This window comes from Somniosus microcephalus, chromosome 13 (genome assembly GCF_052327205.1).
Source record: "Somniosus microcephalus isolate GS21.2 chromosome 13, FLI_Smic_1.0, whole genome shotgun sequence".
NCBI classification, from domain to species: domain Eukaryota; kingdom Metazoa; phylum Chordata; class Chondrichthyes; order Squaliformes; family Somniosidae; genus Somniosus; species Somniosus microcephalus.
In genome coordinates this window covers 198,390,581-198,417,077 of record NC_140999.1, presented here as the reverse complement: position 1 = coordinate 198,417,077, position 26,497 = coordinate 198,390,581, and the positions used below count along the sequence as shown (strand labels likewise).

Sequence of the window (26,497 nt, the reverse complement as noted above, 5' to 3'; positions counted from 1 at the left end):
TAAAAACTGACTGTAAAAGCTTCTATAGATATGTGAAGAGAAAAAGATTGGTGAAGTCAAGCGTAGGTCCCTTGCAGTCAGAATCAGGGAAATTTATAATGGGGAACAAAGAAATGGCAGACCAATTAAATACATACTTCGGTTCTGTCTTCACAAAGGAGGACACAAATAACCTCCCAGAGATGTCGGGGAACATAGGGTCTAATGAGAGGGAGGAACTGAATGAAATCAGTATTTGTAGGGAAATGGTGTTAGGGAAATTGATGGGATTGAAGGCTGATAATTCCCAGGGCCTGATAATCTAAATCCTAGGGTAATTAAGGAAGTGGCCCTAGAAATAGTAGATGCATTGCTGGTCATCTTCCAAAATTCTATAGACTCTGGAACAATTCCCATGGGTTGGAGGGTAGCTAATGTTACCCCACTATTCAAAAAAGGTGGTAGAGAGAAAACGGGGAATTATAGACCGGTAAGCCTGACATCGGTAGTGGGGAAAATGCTAGAGTCCATTATAAAAGATGTAATAGCAGAGCACTTGGAAAACAGCGACAGGATCGGACAAAGTCAACATGGATTTACAAAAGGTAAATCGTGCTAGACTAATCTACTGGAATTTTTTGAGGATGTAAATGGTAGAATAGATAAGGGAGAACCAGTGGATGTGGTGTATTTGGACTTTCAGAAGGCTTTCGATAAGGTCCCGCATAAGAGATTAGCGTGTAAAGTTAAAGCACAAGGGATTGGGGCAAGGTACTGACTTGAATAGAGAACTCGTTGGCAGACAGGAAGCAAAGAGTTGGAATAAACGGGTCTTTTTCCGAGTGGCAGGTAGTGACTAGTGGGGTACCGCAGGGGTCGGTCCTAGGACCCCAGCTATTCACAATATATATTAATGATCTAGACGAGGAAACTAGATGTAATATCTCCAAGTTTGCAGATGACACAAAGCTGGGTGGGCGTGTGTGCTGTGAGGAGGATGTCGAGAAACTCCAGTATGATTTGGACAGGTTGGGTGATTGGGCAGATGCATGGCAGTTGCAGTATAATGTGGATAAATGCGAGGTTATCCACTTTGGTGGCAAAAACAGAAGGCAGATTATTATCTGAACGGCAATAGATTGGGAGAAGGGGAAGTGCAACGAGACCTGGGTGTCCTTGTGGCACTTGGTATGCTGGCCTTCGTAGCGAGAGGATTCGAGTACAGGAACAAGGATGTCTTGCTGCAGTTGTACAGGGCCTTGGTGAAACCACATCTTGAGTATTGTGTGCTGTTTTGGTCGCCTTATCGGAGGAAGGATGTTCTTGCCATGGAGGGAGTGCAGTGAAGATTCACTAGACTGATACCTGGGATGGCAGGAATGACATATGAGGAGAGATTGGGTCGATTGGGCATATACTCGCTGGAGTTTAGAAGAATGAGAGGGGATCTCATTGAAACTTATAAAATTCTAACAGGACTGGACAGACTAGATGCAGGAAGGATGTTCCCGATGGCTGGGGAGTCCAGAACCAGGGGTCACAGTCTAAGGATAAGGTGTAAGCCATTTAGGACAGAGATGAGGAGGAATTTCTTCACCCAGAGAGTGGTGAACCTGTGGAATTCTCTACCACAGAAGGCAGTTGAGACCAATTCATTAAATATATTCAAGGAGGAGTTAGATATATTTCTTAAGGCTAAAGGGATCAAGGGATATGGGGAGAAGGCAGGGACAGGGTACTGAGTTTGGATGATCAGCCATGATCTCATTGAATGGCGGAGCAGGCTCAAGGAGCCGAATGGCCTACTCCTGCTCCTATCTTCTATGTTTCTATAATAAGGAAAAGGCAGACTTGTTGAATAATTACTTTGGGGTCGATTTTCGTTCAGGTGCGGGGAATTGGCGGTTTCCCCGAATTTAGTGATTCTGACACGATTGTAAATGGGTCTGTGAGGTTGATGCAAATTTAACACAATTGGCCAATTGATTTCCAGCATGTGGGAAGCCTTGGCAATTGAGTATTTCCAGTCAGAAAGTCGCAGAATATGACGTCATCATTGCTGCTGCTTTTAAGGTCCACAGCAAGCCTTGCTTCCTCTGCAGGCTTCCAACCTTCCACATTAAGATGGCACAGGAGCCTGCAGGAGCAACGGTCAACGGGAGGGCCAGATCTGCACCCAAATTTGATGAGGCTTCACTACAGGCTTTATTGGATGTTGCTAGGGCCCACAGGGAGGTCCTTTTCCCTTCTTCAGGGAGGAAGAGGCCTCCCAGCCAGACCAAGGCTGTGTGGCTAGAGGTGGCAGGTCAAGTCAACTCCTTGGGGCTAACACGAAGAACGTGGTTGCAGTGCAGGAAAAGATTCCATGACCTTCTTCGCACTGGAAAAGTAAGTACTGTATGATGCTTCCATCACCCTCAATCTGATCCCCATTGCCTTTCCTCACCAGCACTCAGCTTCAGCAATCTCTTCCTGCACATCCCACAAGACACTCATATCCATGCACCCTTACCCATTCCCTCTCTCTCTATGCTCACATTCACAGAACTATGCCACCATGCAGCCCTCACACTCCCTCTCACTCTGATGCTTTGAACACAACTGACAACACACAGGGAGGGCCCTTGGTCTTGCAACCTCACTCCATCTTTGTCTCCTTCTAAGTATCTATGCTATGCAATCTCTGCACTCACTCCGTCATTCTCACTCAACCTCCACTTCTCTCCCTCATTGCAGGAAAAGAGAGCGAGCCAGGACAGGAGGGCCGCCCTCATTAGCCCAGCTCACCCCCTGGGAGGAAGGCGTCCTGGAGATTGCCGGGGCTGACCGAGATGTGGACGTTGGGGAAGGACAGGCAGGAGCATCCCCGCAAGCTGGTGACAGAATAGTTTTCCATCTCTCTCATTGGCATTGCATGAGTCGCTGATAATGATTCTGAAGCTACATCATATGGACTTATGATCATCTGCAGAATGTAATGTGCATGTAACCTTGGCATCACATCTCTAACTTTTTCCTTGACTCCCCCACAGGACCATCGAGAGCCCCCGTCCCCACTCTGCAGGAGGAAGAGCCTTAGCAGCCAGACTCCTCAGAGGAATCTGCGACCTCTGAGGGGACAGCGACATCAGCAATAAGCGCACCCAGCACCAGCGCAGACACTCACACCTCGGTGGGACCTTCGGGACATAGAGTTGTCACCTGGTGTATCACAGCTCACAAGTGAGCATCAGCAGATTGTGGAGACAGGGACAGCAGTGGAGAGTCCTCGTCGGAGGGCGCAGGACTCTGCCAGCTCGGCTCAGCTGCATGTCGACCCTCTGCCTCTGGGTCCATCCGTAAGATCAGAGGTGATGGAACTCCAGGCACAGATGCAGGAGTCTCTGGCAGGTTTTGTCTCTAGGTTCGCTGCGAGTGTGGAGCGAATGGAGGAGTCCATAGCGAACATGAGCAGAGCCTTTGTGGAGTCATTGGCGCATGAACGCATCACCACAGAAAGGATGGCAACCTCCGTGGAAAGGATGGCTGCAGTAGAGGAGAAGATGGCTATGGCCATGGAGGAGCTAAGTCGCCAGAGTGCTGAAAACATGGTGAGTGTTCAGAATAGACTGACATCTCTGGAGGAGCGATGGTCAGCTATTGAACAGAGAAACCAGACCTTCATGACAGGCCCTCTGAGTAGGACTGCCATTGCAGAAACGGGTCCCCATGGCCCCCCTGATGTGCAACAAGCTGCTCTCAAGCCACTTGCAGGCACTGAGGAGGACCTGACCCATGAGAGGGAGGTTGGTGGCAGACCTCAAGGAAGTGGGGGCTCCTCTCCAAGCGCTCACACTTCCATGCCACCACAGGGCCCTCGGTCAGAGCCCCGCCGGAGTACACACCCAACGGAGATAGAGGTCTCAACCCCTGCACAGCCGCAGGAGCAGCTGACTGCTGGCGAGCCCTCACAGGTTCGCAACCCCAGAGGATGCCCGTCAAAGGTGTCGAGACAGGAGCAGCAGGAAAGTGAGCAAGGGGCCTCCACATCTGCTGAAGCCACAGGGGAACCACTACGTAGGAGCACGCGTAAGAGGAAAATAAAGCACTCATAGTCACAAGGGTAGTCATTTGGGTGAAATGTGTTTATTTTATAAATTCCATCAGTTGGTTATTGTAAATAAAATTTCTGATGGCAACTTCTGCAGTTGTGGCGCGTGTTATTTCGCGAATGGGGCTGGAGGTCCTCTAATGCCAAGAGGGGAAGGAAAAAAAGGCCTCCCATGCTTCTGGTAGGTGCCTCAGTTGAGGAAGCGCTGAGTGAGGGTGGCGAGAGGGGTCTCGCAGGAGGTCACACTGGAGAAGTGTGTGAGGCTCCAAACTTCCACAGCTGTGGTTATGCCTTCTAAAAGTTCACCCAGACCTGAGACAACAAAGTCCTGCCACCTGCAAATGATGACTAATCAAATATCCTCTTTAATGTTGGACCTGCAACTGATAGTCAGCAAGCCAATAGTGTTCACGCCAGGTTTCACAGGTGTCATCCCCACCAGGCGCGTTTTGCGTGGGAAAAGGGTTAAACAGGCAAGGGCCTGTTAAAATGGGATTATAAAGGCCAGTCAGTGCTGCTTAAGGGCCCTAAAGACCAGTCCCGCCTGTTGCAGGCGGGACTGATTCGGGTCAATCAGACACACCTAGGTTAAAATGGCGTGGGGGCGGGAACCAGGCAGGGGGGGTCGCGACCCCTAGGTTTTGCAATTTTAACCCCCCGCACGCCTAAAAGCCCGCCTCACGGCCCAATGAAAATCGAGGCCTTTGTGTCAGCCTTCACAGTAGAGGAAGAGGATAATATACCTGATATTCCAGGGAAATTAATAATGTATCAAGGACTGGAACTCAGTAAAGAAAACAGTATTAGAAAAAATGGTACTCAAGACCGACAAATCCCCAGGACCTGATGGTTTCCACCCCAGGGTTTTAAAGGAACTTGGTGAGGAAACTGCAGATGCTTTAGCCATAATCTTCCAAAGCTGTCTCAATTCAGGAATTGTCCCTTTATATTGGAAAATTGCAAATATAACTTCATTCTGCATAAAGATTTAGATGTGCAAGGAGAGTGGGCCATGCAGTGTGATGCATGTAGGCAGGAACAACACAGAATATATTTACCATTTTCATGGAACAATACTGAAAGTGGTTGAGAGCGAGAAGGATCTAGGTGTTTATTAGGTTGTATTAATAGAACCATTCAGTACAAGTCAAAGAACACCATTCTGTCCATATATAGGTCCTTGGTTAGACCGCATCTGAAGTACTGCCCCCATTTTGGTTCCGTCACATGGTGGGTGATATACTGACATTAAAAAAGGTTCCGAGGAGAGCCACAAGAATGATTCCCAGCTTAAAGAGCTTGAGTTACTTCGATGGGCTTATGAGCAGGGTCTATTTACTTTCGAGCAGTGTAGACGTCGAGGCGACCTGATAGAGGTTTATAAAATAATGGAAGGGTTGGATTGCGTACCTATTGATAGATTATTTCAATTTGACAGGTTGGATGGAACAAGAGACAGTCATTAAAACTATGCAAGAGTAGGAATATATTGGATGTTAGGTGGTTCTTCTTTTCCCAGGGAGTAGTGAACCTTTGGAACGAGTTGCCGGCTGGTGTGAGTGTGTACTGACTCTCTGCCCACCTTCAAAAGGGAACTGGACCGGTTCTTGGCTGGGGCACAGATCACATTTTATAAATGGCAAGTGATTTAGCAGTTAATATACACATGGTCCATGTGGTCTCCTGGACTGGTTTTGGTCGCTTGACTGGGTCAGAGAGGAATTTTCCAGTTTTTTTCCCTTTTTGGCCCTGGATTTCTTTTTCTGGTTTTGTGCTTCTCCCAGGAGATTATATGGCTGCTGGGAGTCGTTAGGGTCTAGTCATGATGCTCCATGGACCAGATGGTCTTTCCCTACCCATAATTTTTGTATGTTCATATCTTATAACAACGTGGCAAGTAATCAGGAAAGCAGATAAGAGGGTTGCAGATAACATGGCTGATCTTCTATCTCATCTCCACTTTCCTGCACTATCCCCATATCCCTTGATTCCCTTAATATCCAAAAATCTATTGATCTCTGTCTTGAATATACTCAACGACTGAGCCTCCACAGCCCTCTGGGGTAGAGAATTCCAAAGATTCACCACCCTCTGAGTGAAGACATTTCTCCTCATCTCAGCCCTAAATGTCCGAACCCTTATTCTGAGTCTGCGACCCCTGGTTCTCGACTCCCCAGCCAGGGGAAACATCCTCCCTGCATCTACCCTGTCCAGCCCTGTAAGAATTTTGTATGTTTCAAAAGATCACCTCCCATTCTTCTAAACTCTAGAGAATATAGGCCCAGTCTACTCAATCTCTCCTCATAGAATAGTCACCCCATCCCAGGAACCAGTCTGGTGAACCTTCGTTGCACTCCCACTATAGCAAGTATATCCTTCCTTAGGTAAGGAGGCCAAAACTGTACACAATACTCCAGGTGTGGTCTCACCAGGGCCCTATATAATTGCAGTAAGACGTCATTACTCTTATACTCAAATCCTCTTGTAATAAAGGCCAACATACCATTTGCTTTCCTAATTGCTTGCTGTACCTGCATGTTAACTTTCAGTGATTCGTGTACAAGGACACCCAGGTCCCTCTGAACACCAACATATCTCAATCTCTCACTATTTAAAAAATACTCTGCATTTCTATTTTTCCTACCAACAACAAAATTGACCAAAGTGTACAACTTCACATTTCTCCACATTATATTCCATTTGCCATGTTCTTGCCCACTCATTTAGCCTGTATATATCCCCTTGAAGCCTCTTTGTATCCTCCTTACAACTTACATTCCCACCTAGCTTTGTATCATCAGCAAACTTGGATATATTACATTTGGTCCCCTCATCCAAATCATTGATGCAGATTGTGAATAGCTGAGGCCCAAGCACTGATCCTTCCAGTCACCAATCCATGCTGGTATATTACCCCCAATCTCTTGAGCCCTAACTTTGTTTAATAACCTCTTGCGTGGCACCTTATCGAATGCCTTCTGAAAACCCAAATACACCATATCCACTGGTTCCCCCTTATCTGTTCTGCTAGTTACAACCTCAAAAAACTCGATTTGTCAAACACGATTTCCCTTTCATAAATCTGCCCAATCCTATTATTATTTTCTAAGTGCCCTGTTATCACGTCCTTAAGATTCTAGCATTTTCCCTACTACTGATGTCAGGCTAACTAGTCTGTCATTCCCCATTTTCTTACTCCCTCCTTTCTTAAAATAGTGGGGTTACATTTGCAACCCTCCAATCCACGGGAACCATTCTAGGTTTCCGGGTTCCGGTTCCACTCCCAGCTGCAGCCACTCAGTCAAAGGGATTTTCCCTTGATTGGCCTTAAGACCGCCCTGCGGGCTTCCCGGCCAATTAACAGGAAACGGGTCTGATGACGTCATTTGATGACGCGTCATCAGCCAGTTTCCTTAAAGGGACCACGGCCACATTGAGTTTGACAGTTGTTCTGTCAGTGTTTGATAGCATTGAGGTGCTGCAAACACTGACAAGCACTGCACAAAGGTGGACACTTGCACCCAGGCTCTCCAATGGCTCCCTCCATATGCTTAGCATATAGCACGCAGGGAGGTTCTCTTCCCTTCCAAGGGCAGAAGAGACCTCCCCAGGACACCAACGCAATCCGGTTGCGCATTGCACAGAAGGGCACAAGCAGGGTAGTCGTCAAGGGTCCCTGGTTGCAGTGGCGCCAACCTTTCAATGATCTCAGTGGATCATGAAACATTACTGCAAAGCCACACTCAAACTCACCTTGCTGTGCCACTCAACACATCCCCATTTGCCTTCCATACCCTTCTCCTGCACATCCTTACTCACACCAACATACCTTGCACCTCCACCCATCCCTCTCTATCTACTTTATCACTTCCCCATCTCACTAGCCACCCCTCACACTCGCCCTTATCCTACTGCAAGCATACCAACTAACAACATACAAGGGTAGGCACTTGAGAGGTTTAGCCAATGTCCATGTGAAGTTTCTGGTAATGTGTTATCATACAGTGAAATCTAGATTTTCAACACTGCCCCTTATTGGACAGATCTGTGTGCACCTTGAGAAGTGTCTTACTGAGTTCCAGTGAATGTTGAGACATAACAACCCCGCCACCCTGCTATAGTGATGAGTGTGCATGGAATGGCTTGGGACATTAAAGGGATGCTTTACGGTGTTGGTGTAGGATGGTGTCAACCTGGTGCATCATGTGGCAGCCAGGGTTTACAGCATCAAGTGAGGTAAATCTGGCCATGGTGATGCCATCGCTGGCCTCCAAGGCAGCAATGTTGTAAGGGGCTGATGCCCCGTGTCCTGTGCAGCATCAGATGATGGCAGAAAAGGTTGGTGATGTTGGTGTGCCTGGTGATGTTGGTGTTGGGGCTGATTGTGGAAGGATTCAGAGGATCAAGGTCTGATTTTTTCAAGGGCACCAATGTTGCTGCAATAGATGGCAGCTGCAGGTGAGATGACAGAAGCGATCTGTCAATGGTGAGAGAGGTTGTTCCAATGAGGTGGCACTGGACATACAGTTGCCTCTAAACACTTGCAAACTAACGAAATCTCTATATGTATTACAAATGCAGTACCCAACAGTTTCTGCGCTCTGAAACTGACCATCTGCAACATGGCATCCTTTACACCACTTCTGCAGCTGTCAGCTTATCAGATACATCAGAGCAGACTCAACTCACTCCGAGTTGAGTTGGCATGCTCCCCGAGCAGCGGGTAACCTGCGGGGAGCACGTAAAATTGGAAGGAAGCCTCAAAATACCATTAGATTGGCTCTGAACAAGCCATTTAATGAGATCAATTGTCTTCCCTGCTGCTTGGTATAGGGTCAGTTCTCCGCTGACAGACTCAACACCTGGGAGACTTGCGTGGAGACGGGTTGACAGAGGGTTTCCTACCCGCTGTCAATCTTTGCTATTTTGACAGCGGACCCACCTCCAAACCCGCCCTCTGAGCACCCGCAAAATTCCGGCCAAAGTATTTGTTTCATTTCTCTGCCATTTCCTTATTCCCCATTATAATTTCTCCTGTCTCAGCCTGTAAAGGACTCACATTTACTTTCACAAATCTTTTCCTTTTTACATACCTCTCATTTTTACAATAAGAAAAATAAAATTTCTTTACCTGCTGGCCTGCAAAGGTGACTTGGATGTAAGGATCAATGAAAACTTTGTCCTCCCCCAGAATTTTTGAAAAACTCCCCATGATTCCTGAGTTCATGCTGGGGAGGTCCTCTGCCTTATAAACCTTGATGTAGAATTTTGCCCAGGGTCTCTCAGATGGCACTTGTTTTGGAAGCAGGAGATTCCTACAACACACAATAATGTTGTTTTTTTTCATGAGAAAACAAGATGGAGAGCTTAGGACTATAATGCATGAACCTACTATTTCTGAAAAGAAAAGGAGACTAACCAAGCAATGGTGACTGGTTTTAAAAGCTTGAATGAGGAAGGAAACACTCTGGGAGATAAAGAGTTCCAAAGGTTTTAGGTCTTGGAAAGAACGAGTTAAAGTAGAGGATACTGCGATGAATCTCCACTAAAGTAAGGGAGAGTCTTCATTGCAACAGTGAGGATGAAGAACAGGATGGTGTACTTGCAATTTAAGAAATACAGAAGAAGATCAAGTCAGTGAAAGGTCTGTATTCCGCCATAAATATAGCAACAAAACACATTGGCCCAGTAATTCCTGTCAAAACGCGTGAGTAAGGACGGGGTACTCACACGTGTGACCGGAGGAATTGCCGGTTTTCAGCATGCACAGCGCATGCGCTGAAAACCGGCATTTCCTGTCCTCTGACCCAAGGGGTTAAGAGGCAGAACGCATGCGACTGCACAGGCAGCGTGTGCGCAGTGAAATTCCTTTTTTTTTCCCCCAGAGTTGCCCGAGTCTAAAGGCCTCCGGTTTTTACGTGTGGGAAAACCAGACGTAAGTACTTCGTTTTACAGGTAAGTGGGCTTTTAGTACAATTTAGAATTTTTTTTTCCCACAGGTTTATTATTTTTAAAGAATTTACAGTAAGGTAAGTTTAGTTTTAGACCCTATTTTTAAAAAATTTATTTTTTTCAAAAAATTGATTAATTGTTTAAAACATTTTTTAAAACTTATTTATAGTTAATATAATCAGTGCGATGTTTTTTAAAATTTTATTTAAAGTTTAAGTAGTGTTTTGGCAGCCCATACTTTTCATGAGTTTGACAGCTCTTACTGTCAAACTCATGAATGAGTTTCCCCTCCCCTGATTGGCTGCACAGTGCTCACCTGATCCCAGCCGGCACATCGCACTAACTACGCCGCTGGATCAGGTAAGCACTGCGCGCTGACATCTGAACCGGGCCTGTGACAGGAAATGCAAGCAGGCCCGGGCTTCAGATGTCGGTGTGCAGGGTGAGTGCAGATCGGGGGCTTACACGCGCGGCAAGCTCCCGATCCTAATTTCAGGGCCAATGTCTGCAGTCAATCATGCAGTGCTTTTATTGAAAGATAATTATAACAAAACATACTTTTCACAATAAAAAAAGTCAATTAATTACAAATTATATTTTCCAACATCCTTTGATGAATTTAAAATAATAACCCACTGTTTGGGGTTCAAACACTAATTAATTTGCCTTTTCTCTCTTTCATCATCTAATCTCTCAATTAAATTGCAGCTTGTAACTCATTCCCGGGTATCCATTATTCTACATACAAATCATCCAAACCCTAAGATTAATTCCAACCCATAACCATTACTCTAATGTATAAATCACCTCAACCTCTCGGTTATATTCCAGCCCATAACTCACTTCAAATACCAATTATCCTACAGATAGAACCCATCTAAACTCTGATTAGATTTTAGTCTTGTGTTCATTCGCAGTTCTTTGTAGTTAAAGGCGCTACATAAATGTAAGCTGTTGCTGTTGAGATGTAGCCAGTAATCAGTAACTCTTGACCACAGATTTGACTGCACACCAAATAAGTGTTTACTGAGGGAGACTGTGGATCCCCTCATAAGCCTCGCTGATATATCATCACCTCCCACATGATGGAAACAGTTTAGAAATATAAAGCCCATATAAACTCCCACCCTTAGGAAGAACAAAGCCATCATTTTCAACTCCACTGCCTTGCCACTGACTCCATCCTCCTTCCTGTTCATTTGCTCACATAGAACCAATTCCCTCCTAGCCAGCCTCCCATTGTCCATAAACTCCACAACTCAGTCACCCATATTCTGTCCCTCAATGAGCTCCACTCACCTATCACCCCATCCTTATTAACCTACACTGGCTCCTTGTCCCCAACACATAAATTTAAAATCCCATTCTCATATTCAAACTCCTCCATGGCATCGCCTTACCTGATCTCGGAAACCTCCTCCAAAGTTACATCCCCTCTGGCACCTTTTGGTCTTTTTTTGCCCCCCACCCCTCAACCCACCCCACCATTGGTAGTAAAGCTTACAGCCACCTTGGTCCACTCTCCAGAACTCTAGTATTGTGATCTAATATTGTGCAATGAGATATGGTTCATTAATAACCTTGTAGTAAAGAAGCCTCTGGGGAGCAGTGATCATAATATGATAGAAATTTATGTTGAATTTGCAAGTCCGAAACTGGGGTTATAAATTTGAACAAAGCAAACTATGTAGGTATGAAGGGCGAGTTGGCTAAGGTAGGCTGGGAAACTAGGTTAAAAGATATGACAGTAGATAAGCAATGGCAAACATTTAAAGTAATAATTCATAATTTACAACAAATATACATTAATTTAGGAATAAAAACCCCATGGGAAAAAATGCTCCAACCGTAGCTAACAAGAGAAGGTAAAGATAGTATAAGATTAAAGGAAGAGGCTTATAATGTTGCCAAAAAGAGTAGTAAGCCTGAAGATTTTAGAATTCAGCAAAGGAGGACAAAGAAATTGATAAAGAGAGAGAAAATAGAACGTGAGTAAATAGCAAGAGACATAGAAATAGCTTATAAAAGTTTCTATAGGTATGTAAAAAGGAAGAGATCAGCAAAAGTAAACGTGGGTCCCTTACAGGCAGAGACAGAAGAAATTATAATGGGGAATAAGGAAATGGCCTAGACATTAAACAAATACTTTGGGGTCGATTTTCAGTGTGCCGTGAGGCGGGCTTTTAGGCATGTGGGGGGCTGAAATCTCGAATTCGGGGGTCCCGACACCATCCCGCCCAAAACCCGCCTTCATGTAAGTTTCAAAGAAGGCGGGTACCCACCCCGCACTGGGACCCGCTGACCCGAGGCGGGAAGGGATTAGTGCCAATTAACTGCCTGTTAACAGGTAGTTAACAGGCAGTTTTTAGCCTGATCCCTATTATGAAGGCTGTCGTGTGGGATTCCCGACGGCTCCAAACCACGCCAAGTTAGAGGAGTCGGGCCGTCGGGTTGAAGGACTTGGAGGGGTCGAGATGTCGGTGTTCAGGTGAGTGATGGGTGCATGAGTGCAAAAGTAAGTGTGTTTGGTGTGTCTAAAGTGTGAAGAAGTTTAAATTACTTGTACTTACCTTTACAGCCTTCCTTCCTCTAGGTTTCGGGAGTCCATCATTTAGCCGGCACAGAAAGCAGAATGGCTGCGATCTGTCAAAAGTGACAGCCTGCAGCTTTCAGTGCCGGCAAGATTACTAACTGAGTCTGCGTAGAAGGACTCAGGTTAGAAGTAAGACTGTCTGTGTTTGACAGCTTCAAACAGCTGTGAAACACTGATATTTCATCTGTCAACACGTCTTGACAGATGAACTTTCAGTCTGTGACATCACCTGTTGCCGGGTGGCCCTTAATTGGCCTGCTGAGCCCGCTGGGCGGGCTCAACAAGGTCAATCAAGTGACAATCGCGTGGATTGGCTGCATCTCGATGGAGGCAGGACTACAACCCAAAAGTTGTAGTCCCGCCTCCTTCCCGACTTCTGAATGAAAATCCAGCCCTTTGTTTGTGTCTGTCTTCATGGAAGACACAAAAAAATTCCAGAAATAGAGGGGAACCAAGAGTCTAGCGAGAATGCGGAACTTAAAGAAATTACTATTAGTAAAGAAATAGTACTGGAGAAATTAATGGGACTAAAAGCTGACAAATCCCCTGGACCTGATGGCCTGCATCCTAGGGTTTTAAAAGAGGTGGCTACAGAGATAGTAGGTGCATTGGTTTTGATCTTCCAGAATTCCCTAGATTCTAGAACGGTCCCTGCGAATTGGAAGGTAGAAAATGTAACCCCGCTATTCAAATAAAGTAGGGTGAGAGAAAACAGGGAACTATAGACCAGTTAGCCTGACATCAGCAGTAGAGAATGCTAGAATCTATTATTAGGGACGTGGTAACAGGACACTTAGAAAATCATAATATGATTTAGGCAGAGTGAACACGTATTTATGAAAGGGAAATCATGTTTGACAAATCTAATAGAGTTTTGAGGTTGTAAGTAGCAGGGTAGATAAGGTGGAACCAGTGGATGTGGTGTATTTGGATTTTCAGAAAACATTTACTAAAGTGGCACACAAGAGGTTATTACACAAAATTAGGGCCCATGGGATTGCGGGTAATATATCAGCATGGATTGAGGATTGGTTAATGGACAGAAAACAGAGAGTAGGAATAAAGGGGTAATTTTCAGGTTGGCAGGCTGTAGCTAGTGGGGTACCGCAAGGATCAGTGCTTGGGCCTCAGCAATTCACAATCTATATCAATGATTTGGATGAAGGGACCAAATGTAATATATCCAAGTTTGCTGATGATACAAAGCTAGGTGGGAAAGTAAGCTGTGAGGAGGATGCAAAGAAGCTGCAAAGGGATATAGAGCATGGCAGATGGAATATAATGTGGAGAAATGTGAAGTTATCCACTTTGGTAGGAAAAATAGAAAAGCAGAATATTTTTTAAATGGGGAGAGATTGGGAAATGTTGATGTTCAGAGGGACCTGGGTGTCCTTGTACACAAATCACTGAAAGTTAACATACAGGTACAGTAAGCAATTAGGAAAGCAAATGGTATGTTGGCCTTTATGACAAGAAGATTTGAGTAAAAGAATAAACATAGAAAAATAGAAGTAGGCGGCCATTCGGCCCTTCGAGCCTGCTCCGCCATTCAATATCATGGCTGATCCTCTATCTCAATACCATATTCCCGTTCTCTCCCCATGCCCCTTGATGCCTTTTGTGTCTAGAAATCGATCTATCTCCTTCTTAAATATATTCAGTGACTTAACCTCCACAGCCTTCTGTGGTAGAGAATTCCACAGGTTCACCACCCTCTGAGTGAAGACATTTCTCCTCATCTCAGTCCTAAATGTCCTACCCCATATCAATGAGATCCCCTCTCATTCTTCTAAACTCTAGTGAATACAGGCCTAGTCAACCCAATCTCTCCTCATACGACAGTCCTGCCATTCCAGGAATCAGTCTGGTGAACCTTCGCTGCACTCCCTCTATGGCAAGTATATCCTTTCTTAGGTAAGAGACCAAAACTGTACACACTACTCCAGGTGTGGTCTCACCAAGGCCCTGTATAACTGTAGTAAGACATCCTTGCTCCTGTACTCAAATTCTCTTGCAATAAAGGCCAACATACCATTTGCCTTCCTAACTGCTTGCTGCACCTGCATGTTTGCTTTCAGTGACTGGTGTACAAGGACACCCAGGTCCCTTTGTACATCAACATTTCCCAATCTATCACCATTTAAATAATACTCTGCCTTTCTGTTTTTCCTACCGAAGTGGATAACTTCACATTTATCCACATTATACTGCATCTGCCATGTATTTGCCCACTCACTCAACTTGTCTAAATCGCCTTGAAGCCTCTTTGCATCCTCTTCACAACTCACAATCCCACCTAGTTTCGAGTGGAACACCACTACCCACCTTCTGCCACTGTGAATAGCTACCCTTCACTCTACTCTCTGCTTTCTATCCTGAAGCCAGCCAGCAATCCATTCTGCTACTTGTCCCCTGACTCCGTATTCTCTGATCTTGTTCATCAATCTGTTATGGGGTACTGTATCGAAGGCCTTTTGAAAATCCAGATAAATTACATCTACTGCATGACCATAGTCTACTCTCTCTGTTACCTCTTCAAAAAATTCAATAAGGTTGGTCAAGCAAGACTTTCCCTTTTGAAATCCATGTTGGCGATTCATTATTATATTTTTGGTTGCTAGATGTTCTTCTATTTTCTCCTTTAGTAGGGATTCCATTATTTTTCCTGCCACCGATGTTAAGCTGACTGGTCTATAATTTCCTGGACATGTTCTATCCCCCTTCTTAAATATCGGTATTACATTAGTTATCCACGAATCCTCTGGCACTATAACTTTTTCTAACGAATTATTAAATATGTGTAGTAATGCCTCTGCTATCTCGTCCCTAGATTCTTTTAAAATGCGTGGATGCAATCCATCCGAACCAGGGGTTTTATCCTCTTTGAGTTTGATTAATTTATTTAATATATCCCCTTTTTTATTTTAAATGTGCTTATCTCATTACTAATCTCATAATCCAATGTCATGTCCACCTGTTCTATCTCCCTGGTAAATACTGAAGCAAAATCATCATTTAATATTTCTGCCATTAGGTATTGTCCTAAGATGTCTTTCTTGTGTAGTTTTGGTCTCCTTACCTAAAGAAGGATATACTTGCCATAGAGGGAGTACAACGAAGATTTCTGGGATGGGGGTGGGGGGGGGGGGGGGGAAATTGTCCTCTGAGGAGAGATTGAGGCGACTCGGCCTATATTCTCTAGACTTCAGAAGAATGAGAGGTGATCGCACTGAAACATATAAAATTCTTACAGGACTTGACAGGGTAGATGCTGTGAGGATGTTTCACCTGGCTGGGGAGTCTAGAACTAGGGGGTCATTATCTCAGAATAAGGGGTCAGCCATTTAGGACTGAGATGAGGAGAAATGTCTTCACTCGGAGGGTTGTGAATCTTTGGAATTCTCTACCCCAGAGGGCTTTGGATATTCAAGACAGAGATCAATTGATTTTTGGATATTAAGGGAATCGAGGGATACGAGGATAGTGTGGGAAGGTGTTGAGGTAGAAGATCAGCCATGATCTTATTGAATGGTGGAGCAGGCTCGAGGGGTCGAATGGCTTACTCCTGCTCCTATTTCTTATGTTCTTATGTTCTTAACTCCCTTCCCAAACTCCTCCCACCTTCTCAAAGCGCACCTTTTCGACCAAGCTTTGAGCTAATCCTCCTGCTGTGTCTCTCCATTCTCCTATCTATTTCCGTTTGTGAAGAGTCGGGGCACTTGTTACATTAGAGGTGCTTTAAATACATACGTTATTGTTGCAACTACAAAAGAGCATAATTTAATTTAAACACGGCTCTACTCAAACTGCACACAGGAGACGTCTGGCTGATCACCAGTCTTTCATCGAACTGTCTGACAAATCAACCAAGCATGAAGTAAGAGAATGTGAACAACAAGCTGATCTATTGCTTCGGATCATTCCCTCCTGGTTAGAAGTGTAGGCCTGAAGAACTCAGCTGCCTTTAGAAACAAGGATAACTTTCGTTCCTGGCTGAACCCCAGGTAATTATTGTTGAGTCTGTGTGTCCCAGTTATGTTTATTATAAATCACTGGACACAGACAACAAGAATAACTTTAACAGGTCTTTACTATTCGGAGGTCAGGGCTGAACTGCCCAGCAAATCACTACACAACATTTATATACCGGTGTGGTCACCACCGGTATTACAGTATACAGCAGCCAAGAGAAAGTAGTACATCTCTTAAGGTAGTTCTCTTAAGGTGGAACAGGTTACATACACCACAATCCTCCCTTTTTAGCTTAACAGTGTATATCCCCATTTAACATAACATAATAACATATATATATATATATACAACTTCATGCAAAACAGCTCAAAGATTCAGTCTCTGAGGAGGCCTCCTGATCCGAGTTGGATAACGCCTTTCAGGGGTCTCTGATTCTCGTTGCTGGGGTGACTCATCTAGTTGATCTCTTATGGATTGGACATCATCCTCAGGTACATTCACTTCTGAGGTAGATGCTTCAGGTTCACTAACTTCTTCCACGGCTGTCTCTGCCGTAACCCTGGGTTTGACCCTTGTTCTCGATTCTACCAGTTGGTCAGCATGACGTCGTATTACATTTTCACCAATATCTACCGTGTACATCAGGGGTCCTTGTCTGGCCCGAATTGTTCCAGATTGCCATTTCTCATTTTTATAGTCCCGGGCTAACACTGGTTGTCCTATTTCGAAACTCCGAGCGGTCTTGTTATTTTTATGCTGGAACTGTTTGTTTTCGACTTCCCTCCGCACATTTGGTTTTAACAAGTCCAACCTGGACCGCAACCTCCTGTTATAGAACATCATGGCAGGACTTTGGTTTGTCACTGCATGAATGGCGTTTCGATATGCCAGTAGGAAATTGTCCACCTTGCGTTGTAGTGGAATCTGATCTTCGCTCATGGCCTTTATTGCTTTTTTGAACATTTGTACAAATCTCTCGGCCAACCCGTTTGTAGCCGGATGATATGGGGCAGAGGTATAATGTTTCACCCCATTCTTCTTCATGAATTTCTGGAATTCTTCTGACACGAACTGCGGTCCGTTGTCTGAACATATTTGTTCTGGCAATCCATTTCTTGCAAATATCGTTCTTAGCACCGCGATCGTCTTTTCCGAGGTAGTGGTAGTCATCTTAATCACTTCTGGCCATTTAGAATGTGCGTCCACCGCAATTAAAAACATGGAGTCCATGAATGGACCAGCAAAGTCAATATGTACACGTTGCCATGGGGTTGAAGGCCATTCCCATGGATGCAGCGGTGCAATCGGAGGTGCATTTTGAACTTTTTGGCACCCTGAGCAGCTTTTCGTCAGATCCTCTATCTGTTGGTCGATACCCGGCCACCACACATAAGCCCTAGCAAGGCTTTTCATCTTGACTCCCCCCAGATGACCTTCATGCAGTTCCTTTAGAACTCTCTCTCTTAACTTAGGAGGAATAATCACCCTTGTTCCATACATCAATGTTCCTTGACAGACGGACAGCTGTTCTCGTCTTGCTGAGAATGCCGGTAACAGTGGATCACCATGTGCTGGCCATCCCTTCACTGTCAATTCGTAGACCCGGGACAGTGTCGGGTCGTTCCTGGTTTCTCTTTCAATACTTGCATTGGTGACTGGTAAACATTCGATGATGGTCGAGTGAAATAACTCAACAGGGTCAACCGTCGGTGCCTCCTCCGCTGTAGGTAGTGGCAGGCGCGACAGCCCATCAGCATTACCATGCTGCTTTGTACCTTTGAATTCAATCTGATATTGATGTGCCCCTAGGAAAAGGGACCATCTCTGGAGCCTCTGTGCTGTCATCACCGAAACACCCTTCTTAGGGTTAAAAATGGATACCAACGGCTGGTGGTCTGTCAGTAGCGTAAACTTTTGGCCCTGCAGGTAATGATTAAACTTCTTTACTCCCCACACAAGGCTGAGAGCCTCCCTATCTATCTGAGCATAATTGCGCTCAGCGGAGGTCAATGATCTGGATGCGAACGCGACTGGCCTCTCCAAGCCATTTGGCAACTTGTGAGAGAGTACTGCCCCAATACCATATGGAGAAGCATCACAAGCCAAACGAATAGGCAGCGTTGGGTTGAAGTGAGCCAACACTTCCTCTGAGGTGATCAATGCCTTGCTTTTGCGAAAGGCCCTCTTACAGTCCTCGCTCCACTTCCATGGTACTCCCTTCTGCAAAAGAGCGTTCAGCGGGTGCAGCACCGTGGATAAATTTGGCAGAAACTTATGGTAATAGTTAATCAACCCTAGGAACGACCTCAACTGGGATACATTATCCGGAGCGGGAGCCTTCACAACAGCTTCGATCTTGTCAGGAGACTTATGAAGCCCCTCCTGGTCAATGACATGACCACAGTACGAGATCCGCTTCTGAAAGAACTCACATTTCTGGCGATTAACTCGAAGTCCATATTCTTTCAATCTGGTGAGCACCAGTTCCAAATTTGCAAGATGTTCCTCATCATCATCTCCTGTAATCAGAATATCGTCCAGGTAACATTGTGTGCCTGGAATTCCCTGTAATACCTGCTCCATGGCCCTCTGCCAAATTGCTGGAGCCGATGTCACTCCAAAAACCAGTCTATTATACCGATACAAGCCTCTATGCGTGTTGATCGTGAGATACTGGCGTGACTCTTCCTCAACTTCCATCTGTAAGTACGCCTGCGCCAGGTCTATCTTGGTGAAGTGTTTCCCGCCAGACAACGAAGCGAAGATATCCTCAATCTGCGGAAGCGGATATTGCACCGTGTGAAGCACCGGATTAACAGTGATCTTGAAATCTCCACAGATGCGAACCTTCCCCGGTTCCCCCGGCTTGTTGCTCGATGAACGCTTCATGACGGGAACAATGGGCGTGGCCCACTCACTCCAGTCCTACTTAGACAGTACTCCTGAACGTTCTAGCCCTTCCAGCTTAGCTTCCACAGCAGGTCGTATCGCATAAGGTACCGGTCTGGCTTTGAAAAATTTCGGGTTTGCATGTTCTTCAACCTTGATGGTTGCCGTAATTCCTCTGTGTTCCCAGTCCCTGTTGGAACACCTCTTTAGCATCGTCCAATATTCTGGACAATCGTTTAGGTTTGACATCTTTTTTACCGGAATCTACCGTTAGTGCTTTTAAGGAATGCCAGTCCATATTTATTCTCCTATTCCACTCCCGTCCCAGTAGTGGTGGACCTCCCTCAGGTAGCACATATAAGTCCATTCCTCGGCTTTCTTTGCCCTTGTGGACCACCTTTACCTTTATCTTTCCGATGGGGTATACTCTTTGCCCCGTGTATGTTTTCAATATAATCTCCGTATCCCGTAGGGGAATATGCGGGAATAACCTTTTGTAATCTTGCTTATTCATGACCGTCAATGCCGATCCAGTGTCCAATTCCACCTTCACTTGGACTCCTGCTATCTGAAGTGTGACCCAGATAGTTTGGAGGTCTGCTTCATTACCCACATTGTGTACTCTTAGACAACCCAGTTCCTTACTGCTGGAGTCTGAATCTGACTTCTGTTCATCCGAACTGTTCTCTGTCACCTTGTGTACCTTTCTGCACTTTTCCTGCGGTGACTTTTTGTTGCTGGTCTTCTTTCCTGACCGGCATATTTTAGCTATGTGACCAAGCCTGCCACATTTTCTGCATTCCTGATTTTTGAACCAGCACTGGTTCTGATCGTGCGTTGTCTTTCCACAACGATAACACTTTACTGCACCCAAGGCCATTTGATTGGTGCGGAGTTCCGATGACCTTAGCTGCATTTCCGCAGTGCCTCTCGCTGCGGCTTCGTGCGATGCTGCAATAGTGACAGCTTTATCAAGCGTAAGATCATTCTCTTCTAGCAGTCGCTTTTGTGTTCCTTCTTTTAACAATCCACACACAAATTTATCTCTCAGTGCATCTGCTAGTCCTGTTCCAAACTGACAGTACTTTGATAGCTTACGCAGTTCAATTAAGAATTCAGCGTTGCTTTCTTCTTTCAGCTGCGTTCTTCTGTAAAATTTAAATCGTTCCGCTATCAGCAGCGGCGTGGGGTTTAAATGATTTTTCAGGACACTAACAATATTCGCGAAAGTCTGATCCGCCGGTTTATCTGGTGATACAAGGTGCTTCAATAGCCCGTACGTCCTCGCACCCATTGAGTTTAATAAGGTTAGTGCTTTCTTATCATCTGGTACCTCATTTGCTTTACAATAAACTTCCATGCGTTCTACATACGTGGCCCAATCTTCGACATCGCTATCAAAAGCATTGATGTTACCATGTTTAGGCATCCTTGCAAGTTTCTTTAAATTTTCTTTTTCCCAAAATGGCGGCTTCCCGCGCTTGTCTTCTTCCCCCGCCTACTAAAATGGCGGCTTCCCGCGCTTGGCGGTTTTTCCCGCGCTCGTCTTCTTCCCCCGCCGACTACAATGGCGGCTTCCCGCGTTTGCCTTCTTCCCCCGCTGGCTGCAATGGCGATTGCCGTGCTGCTGCCGTTCTCGCCTCCCCAGCGGTTCTCAATTCCCCGACGCTGCTTTTTTGCTCCCCCGCGGTTCCCGTGGGCATTCACGCTTCCCCTGCTGTTGCGCCTCTCAGCCCCACTTGCAGGCCGGTCCTTTACACCGGCTGCGGTTGAGTTCTCCGCGGTTCTCGTGGCCTTAACGCTGCCCCAGTCGCTGCGCCTCTCGGCCCCGATTGCAGCCCGGCCCTTTTCACCGGCCGAGGTCGAGTTCTCCGCCCTTTTTCCTCCGTTTTCCCTCCCCTACTCCACAGCCAACGTGGCCGACTTTCTGCTCGTGTCGCTGATCGGCTTACCCACCACCGTGGTAGAAGGGATGATCACTGCCTGTCGCTGATGGAGGGCTTCGTGGTCAGAATTTTTCTTTTTAACCCGGGTTCTCGATGCCTCCCGTGCGATGTGGTGCTCAGCAGGATGATGAGGGCGGATGCCTCTTCTCAACGCCCGTTCTGAGGACGAAGCTGCCTTGGATGTAAAACTGCCGCAGGGTAAGATTGGACTCGTCGCCACTGTTGAGTCTGTGTGTCCCAGTTATGTTTATTATAAATCACTGGACACAGACAACAAGAATAACTTTAACAGGTCTTTACTATTCGGAGGTCAGGGCTGAACTGCCCAGCAAATCACTACACAACGTTTATATACCGGTGTGGTCACCACCGGTATTACAGTATACAGCAGCCAAGAGAAAGTAGTACATCTCTTAAGGTAGTTCTCTTAAAGTGGAACAGGTTACATACACCACAATTATCACAGATCCCAACTAGTGTTTCCATGGCAGTAATTTCCTGTTATACACAAACAAAACTGACCTTAGTTGCTGAAGCATTCACTCTTCTTGAGGAGCTGCTCTCTGATATCTCACCCACTGGTTGATCTTACGTGATACTACACATTGAATGCCAGCAATATTGTGCAAGGCATCACAGCAGAGTCAAACTCCTCCTGACCCAATGTGCCCACATTCTAACAGAGGCCACTGGATAATGAGCAGCAGCCATGATTCTAGCTACCTTCCACCCCTAACTGTCGAGTGCGGAGGCCATTGAAGCCCCTCAGCTGCTACCCTGGCTGAGGTCAGCTAACAGCACAATCCACGGGGATCAGATCCCAGGAGCTCCTGGCCCTATTGCTTAGTGCCACACTGCATGGTGTCGTTAACACCCAGATCAACAGAGGGAGCCCCATAGATAGTTTCCAGCACGATGGGCTGTCGATTTCATAGAATCATACAGCAACAAAGGAGGCCATTTGGCCCATCATTCCTGTGCCAGCTCTTTGAAAGAGCTCTCCAATTAGTCCCACTCCCCTGCTCTTTCCCCATAGCCCTGCAAATGTTTCCAATCTGCTTCCATCAGGCAGTGCATTCCAGATCACAACAACTGGATTTACCTTCCTTTTACTTACTTTTCAATGTCTTCATCCTGACTGGTAACGGCACTGGGGACACGCCCTTGTAAATCTCCTTTTCCCATCACAGTAATCGTACATTTCACAAAGCCCTTGATGCCACCTTTAGTGTCTTTAGGGTCAGTCAGAGTAGCCCATTTTTGAAAGAACCTGTGATCTGAAGAAACAGAGAGAATATTCAATAATTTTCTGATGGTGTTTTATTAATAAAAGAAATGGCAGCAAGACATATGGGTTTGATATGTAATCTGATCAACATTAAAGTCATCATTTTCCCTCGAGAGGGTGGGCGAGTGAGCAAGCAAAATCATTCCAGATACCAGGAACTTCAGTTGAGAAAGTTGGGTTTACAAAAGGGAGACTTTGAGGTGGCCTCACTGAAGGTTTAAAAATAATGGAAAAGACTTGCATTTATATAGCACCTTGCACTACTTCCCAAAGTGCTTTACAGCCAATGAAGTGCTTTTTGAAGAGTAATCACTGTTGTAATGTCGGAAACGCAGCAGCCAATTTGCACACAGCAAGATCCCACAGACAGCAATGTGATAATGACCCGATAATCTATTATAGTGATGTTGATTGAGGTATAAATATCGGTTAGGACACTGGGATAACTCCCCTGCTCTTCTTTGATATAGTGCCGGGATCATTTATGTCCACCTGAGAGAGCAGATAGGGCCTCGGTTTAACGTCTCATCCAAAAGACGGCACCTCCGACAGTGCGGCGCTCCCTCAGTACTGCCCCTCCGACAGTGCGGCGCTCCCTCAGTACTGCCCCTCCGACAGTGCGGCGATCCCTCAGTGCTGCCCCTCCGACAGTGCGGCGCTCCCTCAGTACTGCCCCTCCGACAGTGCGGCGCTCCCTCAGTACTGCCCCTCCGACAGTGCGGCACTCCCTCAGTACTGCCCCTCCGACAGTGCGGCGCTCCCTCAGTACTGCCCCTCCGACAGTGCGGCGCTCCCTCAGTACTGCCCCTCCGACAGTGCGGCGCTCCCTCAGTACTGCCCCTCCGACAGTGCGGCACTCCCTCAGTACTGCCCCTCCGACAGTGCGGCACTCCCTCAGTACTGCCCCTCCGACAGTGCGGCGCTCCCTCAGTACTGCCCCTCCGACAGTGCGGCACTCCCTCAGTACTGCCCCTCCGACAGTGCGGCACTCCCTCAGTACTGCCCCTCCGACAGTGCGGCGCTCCCTCAGTACTGCCCCTCCGACAGTGCGGCGCTCCCTCAGTACTGCCCCTCCGACAGTGCGGCACTCCCTCAGTACTGCCCCTCCGACAGTGCGGCACTCCCTCAGTACTGCCCCTCCGACAGTGCGGCACTCCCTCAGTACTGCCCCTCCGACAGTGCGGCGCTCCCTCAGCACTGCACTGGAGTGTCAGCCTAGATTTTTGTGCTCAAGTCTCTGGGGTGGGACGACCTTCTGACTCAGAGGCGAGAGTGCTACCCACCGAGTCATGGCTGACACTTAACAAAGGATTATCAAAACGCATCAAAGTAAACTGTTCACTCTCGTGAAGCAATAGTTAGGAATAAGCAGTAAGAGAATGCAATGGAGATTTATAGATAGAATAATGGATACAGAAAGGGTAAGAGAGTTTGTAGGAAAACTATGCAGTATGGATGAGGCTGGGGTCATAGAGGCTACTCCTGATAATTCAAAGTAATTTCTTGTACTAAAATGAAATGGAATTATCTAATCATTTGAATTAAGCAATGTAAATGACACAGCAAAGTGGGAAATTAGTGCTAAAAATGGTTTATCAGATAATTTCATTTAAACAACTATGAGTTAAGAGGAATAGACTGTACTGAATTTACAGAGAATTGTAAAGTTTAGCTGGCAAGACCAGAGTTATCCTGCAAGCTGTGCCTGTTTGTGACTCACACTGTTTGCATATGTCCTTACACACATCTGCATAGCTCCACTCCCCAGCAGCTGTTAAGAGAAAATCAGTAGCAGTGCGTTTTCTCGTTATACTGACTCGTTATAAGTTTATGAAGTGCCAGGAGGTCCAGTTACTGACAGAATGGAGAAAGGAAAATACACTGAAAGGACATTTATAAAGAAAAGGTGATTAGATCTCTCTGCATCTCCCAATTTTCAGGATATGAGCTAGTTTTATGCAAATGGTGTTGGTAAACATTGTGACATGCTAGTGTGTTGTTTGAGGTTAGTGGAACTGATCACTGATGTAGAGATGAGGCGAATCTAGTTACCAGGCTGCTGATAAACGGTCCCTGCATCGATTTTGAATGTTCCCAACTGAACTCCGGTGAATGGGATTTTTTTTGCATGAACCACCTGGAGCAAAAATAAAATTAGGCATTAAACCAAATCATATTGCCACTGTTTCCTATCCAAATGCATTCTTCACAGGCCCCCGAAGCTGCGGACCTCCTCACATTTCCCTTCCTCCCATAGTCTTGGCTTTTAAAACACGAGCTTGATGCCACTGACTGCTGCTTAATTTAACCATCTTCGCTCTTACTTTCAACCTTGATGATTTGCTGCACTCTGGGACTGAGGGCTTCACCTAGGTTTCTGAATCAACAACCAGGGCCTTGATTTACAGCCATTACACAATCAAGTACAGTAGTATAAAGTCGGGAGGTCCTGGTGTGGCTTCACGGAGGGGAAAATTCAGCCAGGATTCCTGCTCCCAAACATTACAACCCCTACTAGGAATGCTTGTGTATGGATACTGGGTGACGACAGGATTGGGATTGTTGAAACCTCAGCCATGTGTAACTGCACTTTTCCAAGGTCTAAAATCAAAATGACACCAGTCGGTGCTAAAGCTTGTTGAGTACAGTAGATTGAATCAGGTGACTTCCCTTTTGCAGACATTTTAAATCAAAAATTTTAATGTCGGTTTAGTCCTTGAATAATTAAATACTATTCAAGTAACTCAATTGTTAGTGACAGTTTCATACTTACGATAATTTCAATAATTTTATCAAACAAGACTGCTGGTGGCTCTTGGAATTCAAAGACAAAATACTAGGAAGGAAAGGGACAAAATAAGTTATTGTAATAAAAACAGAAAATGCCAGAAACATTCAGCAGGTCAGGCAGCATCTGTGGAGAGAGAAACAAAGTTAACGTTTCAGGTCAATGACCTTTCATCAGTTACTGTAATGTAGTTCGATATATTCCACTCCACATTTTGAGAGATATCCATTTCATTCGATTTATTCTACTCCTAGTTTTGCGACAGATGCAATCAGTTACGGTCATATAATCGATACGAGAGAGGATAGCAATCACTGGTCGAGAAAACTTACTAGCTCACCCCAACCTCATCAAAGCATCCAACAGATTATTAAATAATCTTAAAATATTTGCCAACACTCTCTACCTGGAAAGCCTAGTAATGCCAACTCCACCGTCTCATAAATCATGAGACAAACTCTTAAAAATCATGAGTTGGTAATCTTTTCAAACATAAACCAATATAGATTGACAGTTTGTTTATAAACCGCATTCGTGGCTTATTTAATCTCTAACAGGTCACAGCTTTTACAATAACTATATTACTGCATCTGAAAATGCTTTACAAAAAACTTTTTAAAAATCCTACCCATTATCACCACGCTGCCATGCACCAGAGTTTAAGGTTACAATGACTAATATAAATTAGTTAATACAATTAAGCAGATGTTTATTTATGGCTTGGGCCACCTGCCAGCAGGAAGAGTGAGCATTCTGCCCAAAACAGTAGCGGCAGCATCGGAGGAGGCAGTACCTCCGACGATTTCAAAAACAACAAAAAAAAACAAGGAGGGACATCACAGGACAGCAGGCAGGTGTTTTTTTTCTCCCTAAGAACATAAGAAATAGGAGCAGGAGTCAGCCATTTGACCCTTCGAGCCTGCTCCGCCATTCAATAAGATCATGGCTGATCTTCTACCTCATCTCCACTTTCCTGCACTATCCCCATATCTCTTGATTC

The 26,497-nt window shown here is 45.6% G+C and overlaps 1 protein-coding gene across 1 annotated transcript in view; it reads right to left on the bottom strand.

Annotated features, from left to right (window-relative positions):
* The window catches only part of fer1l4 (fer-1 like family member 4), a 294,195-nt gene that overhangs the window by 212,431 nt on the left and 55,267 nt on the right, over nucleotides 1-26,497 (bottom strand). The window contains exons 10-13 of the mRNA XM_086005966.1: nucleotides 25,483-25,545; nucleotides 24,762-24,846; nucleotides 22,539-22,698; nucleotides 9,201-9,384 (exon numbers count right to left, since the gene is read on the bottom strand). Coding sequence (XP_085862092.1) covers nucleotides 9,201-9,384; nucleotides 22,539-22,698; nucleotides 24,762-24,846; nucleotides 25,483-25,545 — 492 coding nt within the window. The remainder of the gene's footprint in view (nucleotides 1-9,200; nucleotides 9,385-22,538; nucleotides 22,699-24,761; nucleotides 24,847-25,482; nucleotides 25,546-26,497) is intronic.